Source organism: Brugia malayi (assembly GCF_000002995.4).
Source record: "Brugia malayi strain FR3 genome assembly, contig: Bm_v4_Chr1_scaffold_001, whole genome shotgun sequence".
In the NCBI taxonomy this organism is placed as follows: Eukaryota; Metazoa; Nematoda; class Chromadorea; order Rhabditida; family Onchocercidae; genus Brugia; species Brugia malayi.
This window is the reverse complement of record NW_025062475.1, coordinates 4,188,454-4,206,750: the sequence shown is the minus strand read 5'-3', so window position 1 is coordinate 4,206,750 and position 18,297 is coordinate 4,188,454. Positions and strand designations below refer to the sequence as shown.

General features: G+C 25.2%; 5 protein-coding genes across 5 annotated transcripts; 3 read left to right on the top strand and 2 right to left on the bottom strand.

Moving 5' to 3' along the window:
• Positions 1 to 458: 458 nt before the first annotated feature.
• On the top strand, positions 459 to 2,627 carry Bm6451 (EXS family protein; the record flags this gene model as incomplete). Its single annotated transcript, XM_001897219.2, has 1 exon — positions 459 to 2,627. One exon carries the CDS (start codon positions 459 to 461, stop codon positions 2,625 to 2,627), a length of 2,169 nt encoding a protein of 722 aa, XP_001897254.2.
• A 2,336-nt stretch (positions 2,628 to 4,963) lies between these two features.
• Positions 4,964 to 5,680, top strand: Bm403 (RIKEN cDNA A930016P21, putative; the record flags this gene model as incomplete). The annotated part of the gene is made up of 2 exons (XM_001897220.2): positions 4,964 to 5,112; positions 5,608 to 5,680. The coding sequence occupies 2 exons, from the start codon at positions 4,964 to 4,966 to the stop codon at positions 5,678 to 5,680; spliced, it is 222 nt and encodes a 73-aa protein (XP_001897255.2).
• Positions 5,681 to 8,137: 2,457 nt separating this feature from the next.
• On the bottom strand, positions 8,138 to 9,027 carry Bm11351 (Uncharacterized protein; the record flags this gene model as incomplete). The annotated part of the gene is made up of 2 exons (XM_001897221.2): positions 8,138 to 8,398; positions 8,914 to 9,027. The coding sequence occupies 2 exons, from the start codon at positions 9,025 to 9,027 to the stop codon at positions 8,138 to 8,140; spliced, it is 375 nt and encodes a 124-aa protein (XP_001897256.2).
• Positions 9,028 to 9,591: 564 nt separating this feature from the next.
• On the top strand, positions 9,592 to 11,036 carry Bm7544 (Dual specificity phosphatase, catalytic domain containing protein; the record flags this gene model as incomplete). Its single annotated transcript, XM_043076510.1, has 4 exons — positions 9,592 to 9,698; positions 9,895 to 10,089; positions 10,297 to 10,438; positions 10,917 to 11,036. The coding sequence occupies 4 exons, from the start codon at positions 9,592 to 9,594 to the stop codon at positions 11,034 to 11,036; spliced, it is 564 nt and encodes a 187-aa protein (XP_042932444.1).
• A 1,471-nt stretch (positions 11,037 to 12,507) lies between these two features.
• Bm13065 (Uncharacterized protein) lies at positions 12,508 to 15,109 on the bottom strand (the record flags this gene model as incomplete). Its single annotated transcript, XM_043076509.1, has 7 exons — positions 12,508 to 12,675; positions 12,760 to 12,855; positions 13,071 to 13,193; positions 13,301 to 13,472; positions 13,887 to 14,005; positions 14,333 to 14,451; positions 14,968 to 15,109. 7 exons carry the CDS (start codon positions 15,107 to 15,109, stop codon positions 12,508 to 12,510), a joined length of 939 nt encoding a protein of 312 aa, XP_042932443.1.
• Positions 15,110 to 18,297: the final 3,188 nt, after the last annotated feature.

The window sequence follows — 18,297 nt, the reverse complement described above, 5'->3', positions numbered from 1 at the left end:
CTATGGGTAGCATTTATAATTGCTAAATTTTATGTAATCCATTAATGCTCTACTATTATAATTGTTGTCCAGGTGAATCGTAGGCCAGATCTTCAGTGTTAGAAGGTGCTTCTACTGTATTGCAATATTCATCTGCTTTTATTATTTGAACATACAGTTAGAATGACAAAGAATTAAATGTTTTCAATTTATTTTATAGTCGTGAATTATACTGCTTTGATTTTAGTGCATTCCAAAATACAAAATAGTATTTTCAATTTATATACAAAATTGGGGACGAGTATTTTGTTACGGATGCTCATTATAGAGACATTGAAAATTTACGACTTCTCCAAAAACTGAACAAACTGAAAAGAATGATTCTAAAGAGCCTAATTTATTGGATTGCTAGTATTGACATCAAAATACGAATTTGTCGAAGCACTTTCTTGTATTGTCACTTTCTTTGTGTTTCAGTGATGAAATTTGGCGAACAGTTGTCCAGTCATTTAACTCCGGAATGGCGAAAGCAATATATTCGTTATGAGGCGCTGAAATCAATGTTATATGAAATGATCACAGCATTGCCGACGGAAACGGAAGATCGCGAACAATATATCTCTCAAATGGATGAGAAGTTTTTTGCGGAATGTGAACGAGAACTGACTAAAATTAACCTATTCTACAGTCAGAAAATAGCTGAAGCTCAAGGAAAATTCCATGAATTAAATGCCGAATTACTAGCTTTCAAGGAGGCTTTGGAAAATCGAGAAACACAATCCGTCACAGATTCTACTACTTTACGACAACGGTTCAAGCGGCATAGCGTTTCTGCACGAAATATCACCAGAGAGCATGCAAAAACAGCACAACAATTGAAACTTGCTTTCTCCGAATTTTATCTGGCATTAGTTCTGTTACAAAATTATCAGCAACTGAATGCAACAGGATTTCGGAAGATTTTGAAGAAGCATGACAAATTGATTGGAAATGAACGAGGTTTAGATTGGCGCATTAGTCGAGTGGAGAAGTCATCTTTTTTTCTGAACCGTGAAGTGGAGACGCTAATCAGTAATGTGGAACGAGATGTAATTAATGATTTAGAGGGTGGCAATCGACAAGCTGGAATGAAACGACTTAAAGTACCACCATTAAGTGAGAAGCAACATGCTACTACTACATTTACCTTAGGCCTCTTTCTTGGAGCATTTGTTGTACTTGGAATAGCAATAATTATTTCCTGGTTTGCATCTGAATCACGACCTGCTGAACCAAAATGGGTTGCTGTTAGACTTTTTCGTGGTCCATTATTGCTTTTTGTTGCAATTTGGCTTTGTGGTTTAAATATGTGGGGATGGGCAGAAGCTGGTGTCAATCATGTACTTATCTTTGAAGTAGATCCACGAAATCATTTAACTTATCAATCGGTAATGCAAATTGCCTCATTTATGTGTATGCTATGGTCTCTTGGTGTATTGGGATATCTGTACTGCCATCTCATTCATTTACCACCTTTTCTTTTTCCTTTACTCTTAATGATTATTTGTGTCATCTATATATTTAATCCATTGAAGAAACCGAATAGCATTTTTCAAAGAAATAGTCGTTTTTGGATTCTAAAACATTGCTTCAATTGTTTCACCGCTCCGTTACATTTTGTTACATTCATCGATTTCTGGCTTGGTGATCAAATGAATTCGCTAGTAACAAGCTTTCTTGATTTTCAATATTTTATATGTTTTTACACCACAGAAGTTGACTACAGTGACTGGTCATTTTCGGCTCGAACGGTGAATGTGACGACTAGTGAATCAATTCCTTGGGGTTATGTTGATATCAGTACGGGTCGTGATATGTGTACTAGTTCATCCGGAATCCGCGTTTTAGTGTCTATTTTTCCGGCTACGGTTCGATTTATGCAATGCTTACGACGTTTCCGCGATACGGGCCATGCCCATCCTCATCTTATCAATGCTGGTAAATATTCCACCACCTACCTCGTCGTTTTTTTCAAATCTCTCAATCATTGGGTTGAAAAAACTGATCCAACTGCGACAAGTATATTCTTTTATTTATGGATTGCATCATACATTTTTAGCTTTGCTTATACATTTCTCTGGGATGTTTTTATGGATTGGGGTCTTATTGATCCATTAGCACCGAAGGATTCACCATTCCTTCGTGAAGAAATGATTTACGGTAGCAAATGGTATTATTATGGTGCAATTGTGGAAGATTTCATATTACGTTTGTCCTGGGTGCTCAATATTTCACTTGGTGAGGCTTGGACAATGGAATCTGATTTATTGACCTGTATAACAGCTCCATTAGAGGTGTTTCGACGTTTTGTGTGGAATTATTTTCGGTTAGAAAATGAACACATTAACAACTGTGGTCAATTTCGAGCTGTTCGTGACATTTCAGTAAAACCAATTAAAAAAGGTGACTTGGAATCGTTGCTGTTAAAAATGGACGAGGAAAATGGTGTTAGTCATCGTGGTCATGATCTTAGGATACGTGTCAAGAAACAAAAGAAATCATTGAAAAGTCGAAGGCAAATCTTACGGCGTGCACGATTCGCTCGTATTGCCATCGGTTTTCATCCTAATAGCTCATCATCACCTATTCTAGCTGAGACAAGACATTGATTATATATTTCATTTAATTTTTTTTATTTAAAGCTATTGCCTATAATCGTTCTTTCATAATTTCTGTCTTTTCTTGTTTTTAATAATTTATGTGAAATGTATAATAGTATATATGGAGTCACAGTTTTGCGAAATTTATATTGTGTAACTTTAGGCGGTAACGAAAAGAGTATGTTAAGAAAAAGACCATGAGAAAGACATGTAAAATTCAGGGAGAGGTGCGAATTATATTTTACTTCTCTCTTCTATAACCTATTTAAGTTATTTGCATGTTAATCTGAATTATATTTTTGACCGAGTGAAGTTTAGGTTAGTTCATAGATTTTTTTTGTCAAAGAAATGAATTCATTGTACATTTTTCAAGTTAATTCATTTAAAACTGAGAAGTGTTAATAGTGTTTGATATACTTCATGACGGGTTTCACTGCTTTAGTTTATTTCAACTTATTAATTTATCAGGTTTCCTTCTTATTATTTTCGTAACTTAATGTTAAGGGTGCTTTCTGTTTTGAATGAATTTCGCATATGGTACAAAATTTTGTTGAAACTAATGATATGACTGTTATTATTTCCAAGTTTACACACAAGATAGTGATATTTTAATCTTCTAAATTTCTGTGCAATTTAAAGCACTAGCACTTTTTTTAATTTAAGGTCATTGATAAGTTTCATGAATTTTTGAAATGTGTAAAATCTTTTCAATGAATTGAAAATGTGTAAATCTTTTCCGTATTTATTGAGAATTGCAAGAAGTCTAATTATGGTATTAATTATTTAGTATAATCTAAATATTACAAATAATGGTCAAAATTGTATGTCTGATTGATCATGTAATTTAATTTTTCATATATTTTTAAATTTTATTTTTAAAATATGAATGCATCACATTCCATATACAGTTTAACTGTTCATACTTAACGATATTTCGCTTTGATTACACATGTCATATTGTTCGCCGATATATACATGTACAAACTTATTGTTATCTTTATCTTTTGTTTCTTTTGTAATTTAATGCAGTGATGGTTTTCTTTGATAATATAATTGATTAGAAGCTGATTTATAATCAATTATTTTAATTAATAGAGATTAGAACAGTCTACCAAATTGAAATTTATGCGAAATTTTCAATTTAAGCTTTCAAAATTTATTTAAAAAGACTGCTATATGATGAATTGCCAGCAAAACATTTCCAATAATTTATAATATGTTTTAAACAAGAAATATTTGGAATAATGTTTTTTGAGCTATTAAGTTGTTGTAGAAAAAGAGATTTAAATTTTTATTGTTTTTTCTGGTGGGAATTAGGATTTCGACATCTGATTTTATAAGTCTCTACTGCAAGTAAGAGCTATGAAAGTTTTCTAATTTAAATAAACCTAGATCAGTGCGAGTACGAATATAACTTTTATTTCGATCATTGAAATTTGATCTTAGATGATACAATACATCGTATTTTCTATATCATATAGATATATGAAACAGAATTAAACAATTACCATAATCTCAAAGATCTTCCTTTTTTTTGAAGCGAACATGAATTTTTTTTTTGTGTTTGTGTGTGTATTCATCTTGAGATCTCGTTTAGTTTTGACAGTTCTTCATAGGAAGTGCCTTTTTTTCAAAAAAGAAAAACTTTTCTATCCTTTTTTCTTCAATTTGGCTTTAATTATTATTTTTTTGTTTTGTTTTGTTTTTTATTAACTCTTTCATCTATTTCATTCTTGTCAAATTTCCATCTATTGAGTTTGGAAAATCTATTTATTTTCTTGAGGAAAAATTCTTCGTACATTCTGAAATCAGAATTTTTTAAATTTTATTGTTAAGGAAAGGATTATAAAGATATATTTTAGCATGGTTTCTTGTCATTAATAATTTTGTTGTTTATTTGCATACAGTTTGTTCAGAGCTCTTCAGGTTTTACAATGTGCCAGAGCAGGTTACTTGAGTGTTGGCCTAGAATTAAACATCCCATTGGTACTATATTCACGGTGGAAGGCTCGTCAAGAATCCCTTTCACATCTTACTAAATTTTATCGCAAAGATATTTTCAAAGCCGATCTAAAGCAATACAAAACGGCAATTATATTTGGAACCGAAACTTTGGTAAGTTAGAATTTTACGACAAGTTTTAGTTCACATTCTAAATTTAGTGTTTTCAATTGATTTAGAGACTTATCATGGGAATATTCTTGTCAGTTATAGGCTCTTTTTTTTTTTTTTAATTCTTTAAGTTAGGAAGTGTTGTTTAATCAAAATTTTCTCATCAAATCTCGGACAGCTGTATCGTTATGAGTAACTTCACCGTTGCAATATAAATAAAATGAATTTTGTAGATGGGTGATTTGTCCATGAAAATTATGGAAATGAAGATTGGTTCCTTTCTGATAGCTTGTCGTTTTCCATTACCGCCACCGCCATCCGAGGGAAACACTCAGTGGCTATTGCTTTGTACCATTGGAAATTGCTTTGATCGTGTTTGGTTGTATGAAAAAATTTTTTAGTAATTTTTGCAGTTCATATGTTTTCTCATTGCCTTAATATTTAGCAATAAATTTTTGTTTCTTGCTTTATTTCATTTCATAATATTTGCTGGAAGATAAGAAAATAAAAAGTCACCCATTTGCTTCTTTTCGTAAAGTTGGTGAAGATTTGGCTAAGAATTGCAATCTAGCATTTCGAGAAATTGTCAAATATCAAGAACATGGCACTGGAAATGAGACTGGTGATAATGGTGCATCACTCTAGAGTTTTTTATTTATTTATTTATTTTACATATTGGTTTCTGCTTCCACTTTACTCATGACAGAAGTAGTAGAGATGTTACATAGAAAATCAGCCAGAGGCTTTGTGATTCCTATCAGTTTTTATCATTTGATAATTTGTAGTTACAGCATTGTAGAGATAATCTTAAACTGATTTAGTTAAAATTACTTTATATTAGTAAAGAAATTTAGCGGGCAATAATTTCTTTTTATAGTCAATATAAAACAACAAAAATAGGAGAAAATATTCGAAATGATAATACGATTATATTCCATAAGGAATTGTAGAAAAAGATTGACAGAAAAAAAAAGGGGGTGGATAGTAGTGAGAATTTTAGTGGCATTTCAAATATTTCCATAAAAGCCTTCATATCTATCAGTGTCTTCTATTGCAAAGGATTCAAGCAAAACTAAATGATTTATACTGTCTGATCCTGTGCCATCTTCTGGCAATTTTATCTTAAATAAAATTTTTAAATGCTTTTTTGAATATAAAAGTTGATTGATTGTTCTAAATCTTCATTTTTTTTTTTTTTCAGTGCAATTTTTTCCTTTTTTTTTTTGGAATAATGTTTCTATTGTTGAAATAAAAGTATTCGTTCCGTATTTTTGCTCTTTTTTGAAGTAATTCCTATTTTGTGATTTATGATCAATCAATAACATTACTACATTTGATCTTGTGAAAATACTTTTTACCTAACAATTAGTTCCTACACTACATTTTGTTATAAAATATTTCAAATCACCTCGAAAATTTGCGCCAAAAATATGAATAGTTTAGACAATATTTTGGGAGCATTTTTCTGCAAATTATAAAATTAAGATCTTTCTAGATAAACTTAAAACAATTCATTTGAAGTCGAAAAAATCAGTCAATATTTCATTAATTAACCTGCTTCAGGTAACAAAGATAGAAGTTGTAAATTTAATGATACATAGAGAAATCTTGTTGCAATTGCATGCATTTTAGATAATTCAGTTTATTCATCATAAGATGTTACTTTCATAAAACAATTTTAAATGAAATAATTCAATCTAATCATATCATAATGTAAATATAGAATTAAGCGGTATAGATAAAGAATTAGATAAGATAAGATAATGTTAAAGTATAACTGATATTATCTCAAAAGTTTCAAACATGCTAAATTCTTGTCTTTGTTGTATAACAATTAGTTATTAAATAGATAAGCTGATTTTAAGAAGTTGATACAACAATAATCTATTCGGTATAATAGTTTCCTGATAATCTTTAATGATTATAAAAAGTATTTAGAGAATGCTTGTTCACTAACCTAATCAATAAATTATATAACTTTTTCGATCACTTTCGATCAATCAATAAATTATACTATTGGTTCGATTACTCTATCAATTCTTATTGCATAATTTAGATGCATAAATTATTTTTACCTTGTAAATGAATACTTATCCAATAAACTTCATGAATTTAATACATTTGCTAATAATAAATATTATTTCAATGAAATATTAGAGTACTACTACAATGGTCGTGAAATTTGTCAAATACTTCGGATTCATTTTGTTTAAAATTAAGAATTCATTTAAAGACAATATATATTTCTGTTCCTCCTATTCTTATACTGTACTATTTAATTACTTATAACTGTACCATATCTTGTTCTATATTATTCCTATTATATATTATGGACTATATTATTATATCATATCATCTTTATTATTTTACATATTATATTATTATTATTATTATACATTATGTTGTTATATTATATTATACTATACTATACTATTGTATTATATTGCACTAATTGTTTTATTATATATTATATTCATTATGAGCATTTTATAGTTTATAATTCACAGCTTTATTTGTGGTTATGAAACATAAACAGGTAATTTAAACTATAGAGCAACAAATTTAACTTTCAAATAAACAACTTTTCCTATCTTAATTTGATTCATTCATACTTACTGTTATCTGTTATCAGCTGCACTCACTTGTTATCACTTGTAATGTAAAACAAGCAGAAAGCAAAATTTATCACATCGATGCGTAATGTGTAATAATGAAATATCCAACAAATCCACATAATTTCAATATTTTCTCCTAATCTATTATCTTCCTCTTTCTCTCTCTCCCTCTCTTTCTCCTCTTTCTTCTTTCTATTTTCATTTTCACCCAGGAAATTCGTCAAATGTTATCAGAATTTTATCTCAAGCGTTGATAGCGCTTTCATAAAGCTTTTCTGTCTTTTACGTGTTAATAAATAATTATCACCAATTTACAGCAATGTTTCTTATCAATCCTTATCACCTTATCGTTATTAGCATCGCTTTTGTTAACAATTTTCCTTTTTACTCATAAAATGAGAAAAGATAAGCAATTGATTTCAAAAACTTTTTCTGTACTTTTTGCAATTTTTAACCTGTGTGATATGATAAAGGCAGTGATTAAGTAATAATTGTAGATATTTTTATTTAACTAACAATCAGAGTTGAATTAATTATAATTAATTGAGATTATTAATAAAATCATAACTTATTTAAGTATTTCTCAATATCACTTTACTAATTGATATAATATTTTGTAATGCGAAGTGATATAAAAGGCAGAGAAAAAGTATTACTAAACATAGTAATTGTTATATTAGTAAATTTTTATATAAGCTAAAAATTACATTTAATTCTTTTCTGAACAAAATTGTTTAATTAAATTAACAATTGATGGTAATTTGAATAATTTACAATAAAAGTAAGCAAAGATTAGTAAGGAAAAGTAATATTATTATTACGATTGTAAAGTTTTTCGCCTACTAATGGCTTAATCCATGAAGTATGCTGTTGTTTCATCAATTCCATATAGTAACGGACGGAATAGTTTCCGTTGCAGAAGTCTTCGGTGCAGCAGTGATCACATCGTACCATATCTGTCCCATACCCATCTGATTCACAAGGTTCACGACAGATGTCACCACAAGCTCGAATCACAGCACTGAATGCCTTCAATGATGTCTCCACAGTTGTCTAAATCATCAAAAATTTTTGCTAATAATTCTCGTGTAATATATTTCCTTGTTTCATCTTATTAACTTTTTTCAAAATATAAATTTACTTTTACCATACGTGTAAGTATCATTCAATATAAATTTACTTTTACAATAGGTGTAAGTATCATTCAATATAAATTTACTTTTACCATACGTGTAAGTACCATTTGATACTTTACCTGGCGAATAAATATCTATGAATTTTATTTTATTTATGAATTTATCATCATTATGATTGCTAATTAATATTACTGATTAATTTAAATCTGAAATTATAATAAGTTAATTTATAAAAATACTCCTTTTGTTTCTCTCTAAAAAATTTCTGAAGAAAAATTTTATCTCTGAATAATATAAATAAAAGTAGTTTTTCTCAACTAAATTGCTAGTGTGAAAAAAAAAAAAAGAAGGAATTAAAAAGAAATTAACTATATAATATATGTATATATTAAAGAGAAAAAATAAATCTAAACAAAAAAACAAATCATTTACCATGCAAAATTTTTCCCATGGTGCGCAAATTCGTGTCGTTAAATCGCGATCAATTTTAATTAATGATTCATTAGCGCAAAAAAAATCATCATTTTCAGGTGTTAATTCAAGCATTGAATAAGAGCATGAATAACACTTTAAAGCATTTATAATGCTTGGAAAAAAAATTACTAATATAAGAAAGAGCAATGAAAATAATAGCAGTAAATGATGATAAGTTATCATTGAAAAATGTGTAAATTAAATGATAATAGAATTAAAAAAAAAATCGATTATCATTTAACAATTATCTTTTGCTTATCAAATTTAATTGCAATAAATATTTGATAAGGTTTTTGGATTGGATTAGATTAGACGAATGAAAAGGCCTAGTTTTCATTGCAGGCAAAAATTAGAAAAGCAAAAGCAAAAAAGGAAAAAAAGAATCCATTAAATGAAATTGCTTGCTTTAAGTATTTTCTCTGCATCACCAATTTTAGTCCAATTTTCTTATTGTTCAATTTCATCTTTTCCAATATTTTTTTTTTTTCTTTCATCGTTTCATTTGAATACATCAATCGTTGGGTTATTAGCATCATAGCAACCACAATAGCATTTCATTCTAGCTCATACCTTAGCTATTATTTTGTTTTGGTATTACCTAGCTAAAAATTTTTCTATCACTATCATCTTACAACGATGACAACTTCTAAAGTGATTTCTCAGGATTCATCAATGATATCAAAGATTCGACCATTTCTCTATCTAAGTGGATTAGCACCACTTACGCCAACATCACTTAGACCGTAAGCGTATTTTTTAATTTCTTCTTTGTACAACCTATAATAATACAATAAATTATAAATTAATAATACTACGATAATATTAAAGTAAGAAAAAAAATTCATTACAATTATGCATAACTAATGCATGGAATTTCACTCAAATTAAATATATAATTAATATTTATATTATTGAAAATCGGCAATGATTTAAATTTAGATTTACCTGTGTGATCAATTGTGTCGCAGGTTTACGACAAATTCTACCATCGCATCTTTCTGTGCTTCATATACCAATTGAGGATGACGAAGGAACAGATTTAAGTCCATATTGGCATATTGTATTTCGTAAAATTGATGATCAAAAAAGAAATGGTGGCAAAGTGCTCATCTTTTGTGGTATGGGCATATCCAGGTACATCATTTTTTATTAAATAAATTTTCGAGAATTTATAAAAACAAAATCGAAATAAAAAATAGAATTTGTTTTCTTGTTTTTTTTTTTTTTTTTTTGGGACTTTGTAAATTAAAAAATTTTTTGTAGTTTTTCTAATTTCTTTCATTTCTATTTGAAAAATAATTATTATAGTGATAAAATTATAGCGATAATTAATTTGCATAGGTCAGCAACTTTTGTTGTTGCATATTTGATGTGTGTGGAAAAGATGACATTACGAGATGCTTATAAAGAAGTGCAAAATATACGAAATATTATTTGTCCTAATGTTGGATTCTTCAAACAAATGATCGAATTAGAGGAAAAGGTGATTTCTTGTTTTTTGAAACTACAAAATTGAAATTTTATAAACAAAGCAGAGAATAATGATTTTTAAATTATTAGTAACAATACTGATCATTGTTGAGGAATGATTAGTATGTTTTTGTAGAAACCTACTTTAGTATGTTTCTACAAAATACTTAAAATAACTGAGTAATGAATTTAGTGCAAAAGTCGCATATTCTACTATTATCATAATCTACAATGAATTAGCATTTTTTTTTTTTTTTGTGATATTTCAAATAATTATCAATAACAAATAGCGCTATTCCCACTGTTAACGGAAGATACTTATCAGCAGAATCACAGTATTAAATAATATAATTCAAAAATATCGTTTAGAAATATTTGTCATTTTTAATAAATAATTTAATATTTATAATTATAAAAAATGATCATTGTTATTTTATTTTAAAAAATCAAATTTTATTTTAAAAATTTAAATTTTCATTTATCATTTTTAGCTCTACAATCAAACTACGGTAAAAATTATCACACCGGTGAATGGTGTCGAAGTACCGGATGTTGTATGGAATGAATTGTATGATGAGATGATGGATGACATTAACAAGAATGGTTCCTGATAAGCTATTAATTTTATTGCATTATTTATTTATTAATTATTTATTTTTAAATATATTTAATTATTACATTTTACTAATTATTACTATGTACAGATACATTGCTATAAATTTTGCATCTCATACTTTAATGCTTCTATGATTTTTTTTTTTTCACTTTTTTTTTCTAATTTCAAAGGCCGCCGTTTCATTATCAATAATACTTCGAAAGAAATTCTAATCAAAAATGGATTAAATTCATCAAAATGGAATAAATTGTTAACTAAAATGTGAGTTTTCATCTTTGTTTTCTTCGAAAGAAAAAAAAAATTTATACTATAAGTGATAAATTAAAATAGCGAATGCGCTTTTAGTGTTTTATTAATTTCATGCAAAAACAAAGATACAGGAAAAGTTTAAATTAATCATTATTAGATCATATTTATAACTGATTAAAAGTTTGTTGCAAATTACATAATAAATTTGTGGTTTGTTTATTTATTTATTTGTTCATTTATTTGGCTTGTTTGTTTGTTTTTTGGTGAATGTAACTGAAAGATTATTATTATATAAAACATATATATATATAATATTTTTAAAGATTATTACTTTTTTATTTTTAAAATTGTAGAAAATGGATATCTTTAATGGATGTTTGGAAGAAAAAATTTTTCCGGCAATTGATTCTCTCGGGTATTCTTGTTTCCGGTATTGAACATCGAACCAAAAATGCATAATAAATGTGTTTATATGAACTGAATTATTCTGAAATAATACTTTTCATCTGGGAGCTGTCATTCGTCAATTTTTTTTTTAGTCTAACAAAAATTTTCTTCCACTTATTTTTTGCTTTCTTTTGAACAAATTGCCTAAAATACTTTAATTCTTGTCTTTCCTATTTTGTTTACTTGAAAAAAATTTATCAAAATTTCATTTTTTTTTAAATTCAGAATTGAATATTTTCACTATTTTACTTTATATATATATGCACTTTTTTTCGAAGTAAATAAAGAAATAATAAAGGAAATTCATTTTTTTTTTTTTAAATATTTATAATCATTTTTTTTCTTTTTTTATTTTATTTAATATTTTTCACAATCATAACGAATTTCGAATGAAAATCAAATAATATGAATTGAAATTATTGTAAAAGACCTGAATGTGTTGACACGAAATTGAAATTAATTGTCCCATTAAATGGACATTTGCGCTGCTTCTCATGACCACTACAACATCGTTGTCTGTTTCAGGAAAAGAAAAAAGTTAAAATAAATTAAGACTACAAATATTATGGATAATGAAATTTTTTTTCAAAAAAAATATGTGTTATATACAAAAAGATGAAAATTATTAGTGAAAGATATATAACATAAAGTGTAAAAATTAAAGTTAAATGTTCTAATTTGTATTAAGTAATGGAGAATTATATATTATAAATATAAATTGAAATTAAATTCAAATACTTAAGCATTTAAGATTATATAATAAATTAAAATTAAGATTTATTGATTGAAATGATCAAATTTATCAACCGATAATAGAAGAAAGCGTTAAATTCATCCATTTTTACTGAATGAATGACAATGATATGCGATTGACAAATATCAATTACAGGTAACCAAGGTTGTATTCCAGGAATATTTCGAAGTTGTAATCCAGCTGCCTAAAGATTTTCATAGTTCATAGAAAAAAGAAAAAAGGAAAAAAAATAATCTAACAACAACAATTCGAAATGATAATAACACACCTGAGCAATTGGTCCGGTAAGAACATCAAAAATTCGAAATCCGGTAATATAATGAATACCAAGTTCTGGTATAACATTTGAAATTTTTTTGCATGCCTATCAAATTTCTCCCATTAATTTCATTATATTGATAAATTTCTTATCAAATAGCAAATTAATATATATAATAAGCTATTTTTAATTTATCTTTAAATTTATATCATATTAATCAAAAAAAAAAAAAAAAAAAAAGATAAATAAATAAATAAACAAACAAATAGATCAAAAGAAAAAGCAATAAATAATATTAATATATTATTAATTTCCTTTACCTGAACATTTCCAATAATCATTGTTCCACTACAATAAACTGGAAGTATATCACCAGGCCATTGCCATTTATTCACGTAATAACGATTAAAATTATCACGTATAATTGGTTGTTTTGAAAGTATCTTTAAAAAAATATTACATTAATTAAAATAATTTTAAAAAAAAAAGAATAAAATTATTTCTTTTGAAATATTTTATAAAAAAATAATTAATAAAAAAGAAAATTTACCGTGCATCCTAAATATCCATCAAATGTGTTACTCTTAGTATCGAGTAATTTTTTGAAATTTTTACCAAATAAAATAGCATCTGAATCTATGCTAGCCATTAATGAAATATGTGAACATTGTGAACTGTGATAATAATTATTGCTCCACCATTTTAACAATAAATTTTCCCATCTAAAAATTTTTTTTTTTCTAAATAAATGTGTAAGAATAATATTTGTGAATAATTTAAAAAATTAAATATTATTGTTTTTTTTTTAAAGTTTATAAATTAAATATCATTGTTGCATATATTATTATATTTTTTTAATGCTTAAACAATAATCACAAATAAAATACATTGAATTTGAATCGGATGAAAGAAAATAAATGAAATGATAAAATTATTGCCCAATTAATTATTAATACTTAATAGTTGGAAAATTTTTTGATAATATATAATTGCATTATTTCTCTTAATTGCTTATTTAACTCATTATTTATCAATTTAACTGATTAATTAAGCTATTTTTTTCAAAAAATTCACTTAAATCATTCAAAAAAAAATATAAATTTTTGAAATTTATGCAAACATAACAACAATAATACCTATCAACAAAATTTGCGAGTAAAATATCATGAAATTGCATGTTTTCCTCAAAAATTGCATCGGTATTATTCATTTGATTTAATTCTCTACCATTTCCAATTCCAATTGAAAAGACTATCTGAAATAATTTTAAAATTCTTCAAAATTAATTTAAATTTAAGCGAAAAAAAATGTCAAGATACTACTATCATATTAATGATTTAATTTTAAAAAGGTTAAAATTTTCCTTTCATATTAATGATTTAATTAAAAAAGAAAGTTAAAATATATTTTTTACATTTAACTTCTATTTTCGAATTTTCCTCCTAATTTTTTCTCATTAAATGTAATCATTTATCATTGAAATACAATACTCATATATAATCATTGCTATTCAAAAATAATTTATTCATTTGACAAATTTCAAACTGTAATGTTAACAGAAAAGAAAAATGCAATTGCATACCTCAATTTCATTATTTTTAGCTTCAATTGCCCAGGTATTTCTAATTAAATTTCTAATTAATAAACCATTCTCGTCCGGTGTTATTGCAATGTAAACAAGTATTTTTGCATATTTTTTTTCTGAAATTAAATTTTTTTTTCCTATTTTTATTATTCTTCTCTATAAACTATCAAATTTAATAGAATTTTTTTTTTTAATTCTTTGCTAATATATTTAACCACTTTGATAAATTACAGTAATCAAAAATAGTATTCTTAAATTCCACAAATTTAATCATTCTATTGGAAAAAAAAAATGAAACTGACAAAAAATATCAGAAATGAATTTAGAAAGATTTTCAATTGAATAAATGATTCATCTCATTAATATTTTATCAGAGAGAAAAATTTAGCATATATCAAAGTATTTCAAAATTTTTTAAAAAAGAAAAGAAAAATTATTTTATAAAATAATTTACTTTAATATTTGTTTATAAAATATATATATATATATAATAGTGTAAAAATTAAGTTCACTTATTATTGAGTTTTTAGATAATTCGTTTAAAAATACTTCAATTTGATTAAAAAAACAAATTATGATTTTTGCTTTGCTTTTTTTTTTCTGTTGTTTGTTTGTTTGTTTGTAGCACATACTTGTACATACCGATGGTTCGATCAAATACCAAAATGGTTGAAAAATCATTTCGTATTGATTAATTTTATGCCATACATAACGAAATTCTAATCCTTTCACAAATTCTGATTGTGATGATTGTTGGAAAGTTGAATTTAACATTGAAATTTCTTGTTTTATGGAAAAATCGCATAATTTTTGATGATGATAAATCCAGAAAAGAGAAATGATAATGATTATCACTACAGTCCAGATTCCAATTAATTTCCCTCTTATCAATTTTGTATAAGAGAATCTTCTCATAATCTAAAGCATTTTTAAATGAATTTCTATTTGAAATAATAATTTTTGCAATTATTACTGTTAACAGTTATCACTGTTCTAATTTTTGTTCACTTTTACGAAATTATTATCAATAATTTTATCAACAAATGAGAAAAACATCTGATATTGGCAAATTCATCAAATGAAACATACAATCAAAATTTATCAATAAAGAAAACTAATTTTTCAAAGTAATTCAAATTACAATCAAATATTTAATATACATAAATAATAAAATTGTTAATAAAAATTGCGTATTGTTTATCTATTATTATTGAATATTCAATTAATAATTAAGAAATTCTTAATTCCTTTTTTATTCTTCATTATTTTTTTCTGTAATTGTAATTGATGTAATTTTTTTCTGCAATTCATTATTAATAATTATTACTTTAAATTTCTACTACTAATTTCTATTAGTTTATAGGTTGCACTTATTCTATTAAAATAATATCTAATGCCTAAATAATAATAATAATAATACCTAATAATATTTATGATTAATTAGTAACAAAATGATTTCGCGAATTGCAATACTATCTGATTGAACAATTCCTTGCACAGGTAGCACTTATGCGAAATATTTCATTTAAAAAAATAAAAAATAAAAATAAATTAGCTTGAAATGCAAGAAGTATTGACATAGTTTTATGTCATTGACTTTTGAACGAAACGATTAATGAACTGATATGTATGAAATGAGGACAATTTTAAGCAGTTCTAAAGATTTTTGACATTTTTTTTTTTTGGATGATATTAAATTTAATTATTAAAACATTGTTAGCATTTTAGAATGTTTGAGATATTTGTTAAAAAGTAATGAAATAGTTATAATTAAATGGTAGCAAATTAAGTGATTAATAGTAATTAAGTAAATTGATAGTAGTAAATTAACATAAGGTCGTTTAATAATTCATTTGTTTACATCCATGACTGGGTCAAAGGTGAATAAGAAATTGATATTCAATTATCACAGAGAAAAAAAAATAGTTTTTAGTGAAATATTTTAATGACAGATTTTTTGAATAAAAAAAAAAAAAAAGAAGAGAAAACCGTAATCAATGATATTTGAGTGAAAAGTTAAAATTCGTTTTTTTTTTTTCATTTTAAAAAAAAGATAAAAGAATTATAGGAAAATAAACGAAGAATGTAAACAAAAGTATTTTATTTCTATTATTGAATAATTAATACATTTTAATTAGCACTCAATTATGCATATGAAAATAATAAGCGATCGATTAACTGATTTATAGGAAAATAACCGATCAGCTAAATGATCAATGAAGAGTATTTTAAATCAGTTCTACTTATCCATTTCTATTAAAGATAAAATTATACTTAAAAGTATTTGTAAAATGAATAAAGGTCAAAAGTCAAAATAAAAATCTAATTGCTTCATGAAATTCTTTGATTAAAAATATCAAAATATAAATTCTTGATCGCTCATTTTTTTTTTAATTAAACAGTTATTTTTATTTGTATTTGAAATTTTATTATTTTGAAATGCTATATTGTAGGATTTGAGAAAAATGTAAACAAACGTATTTTATTACAAAGCTTATAAAGAAAAAATGAAAAAACAAAATATGAGTTAAAAATAATTCCAACCGGATTAAATTACTTATCCGGTTGGAATTATTTGCATAGCTATTTGTCGCTCAGTGAATAATCTCTTCTCGGTGATATAAATGGTTAATACAAAGGTGACAATTATTGTTAATATTGTTGTGACACTCATTGCTATTAACACTTTTCCCACTATAAATTTTCATATTATTTCAATAAAAAAAAAAAAAAAAAAAAAACAATAAATTTATTTAATTGTAAATTAATTGAAACTTTGCTTCCAATTTTTGAAATTACAAAAAATTTTATATTACATAAACTATACTGTGTATTGTTCAATGTTAAGATTCAATAAAACATCGAACAATAATCTATTTTTTTTTAATAGAATTTTTTTATTACTTTTGATTTTGTTAATTTTAAATCAATCAAACTCATACAATCATAAATTATTTAATTAAATGATATTAGATGTCATTTAATTTTCAATATTTAAAGTATTATTAAAACTTGCAAAATTGCAATTAAAATTTTGATGTGAAAAATGAATTTTCATTAATAAACAATTTGGTAAATTTAAAATTTTAACCTACTTGGAGTAATTGAGGAATTTTTTGTGTCTGATATCATCTAAAATATTCTTCTTTTCTTTCGAAAAAAAAATCATAAATGAGAAATTAATTATTGGATTTATAATTAATGAATTTTAAATTGAATTTATTTTAAAGAGGCATTCAAGTAAATATTAAATCCAATTTTATCAAACATTTGGAATAGCACCATTTCATTATAATCCTACTCACTAGACAATCCAATTCTATCGCATTTTTTTTTTTTTTTTTGTTATTTGAAGCGCAATTGACTCTCCTTAATTCAATCTTTTTTCCTCATTTTTTTTTTAAAAAAAAAAATTTTAACAAAATTGATGAGAAATTTAAAAATTGCATGCCATCATTGTCGTATTCATACTGTCTGTGACATTGCTATAAAATTCACCATTTGCGCCATTTGTCTGATTGGATAATGTTTCTTTATTTTCTGAATGCATTTTGCATTAATTATACTAATTCGATTTATTTCAAAAAGTTAAAAAAAAAAAGAAAAAACTAAAATCAAATCATGAAATAATGTATTTTTTAAAAGTAAATTTGATCTATTTCGAACTGAAAAATTAAAATCAATTCATGAAATGATGCTATCAAGAAAATAGTTTACATTACAATAAATTAATTTTATTATAAAATTAAAAAATAAAATTATAATAATAGCAATTTAAACTTAAGAAATCAATTATCCTTTTATTAAACTATTAAATTTGATCCTACTATATTTGCTTGCTATATTAATTTAAACTACACTTCTAAATTGGAATAATTTCATTTCATTTAATAATGCACAATTTGAGTAATATAAAATTTGTTAAAATTTCAATTGATTGCATTTTTTAAAATGATACAATA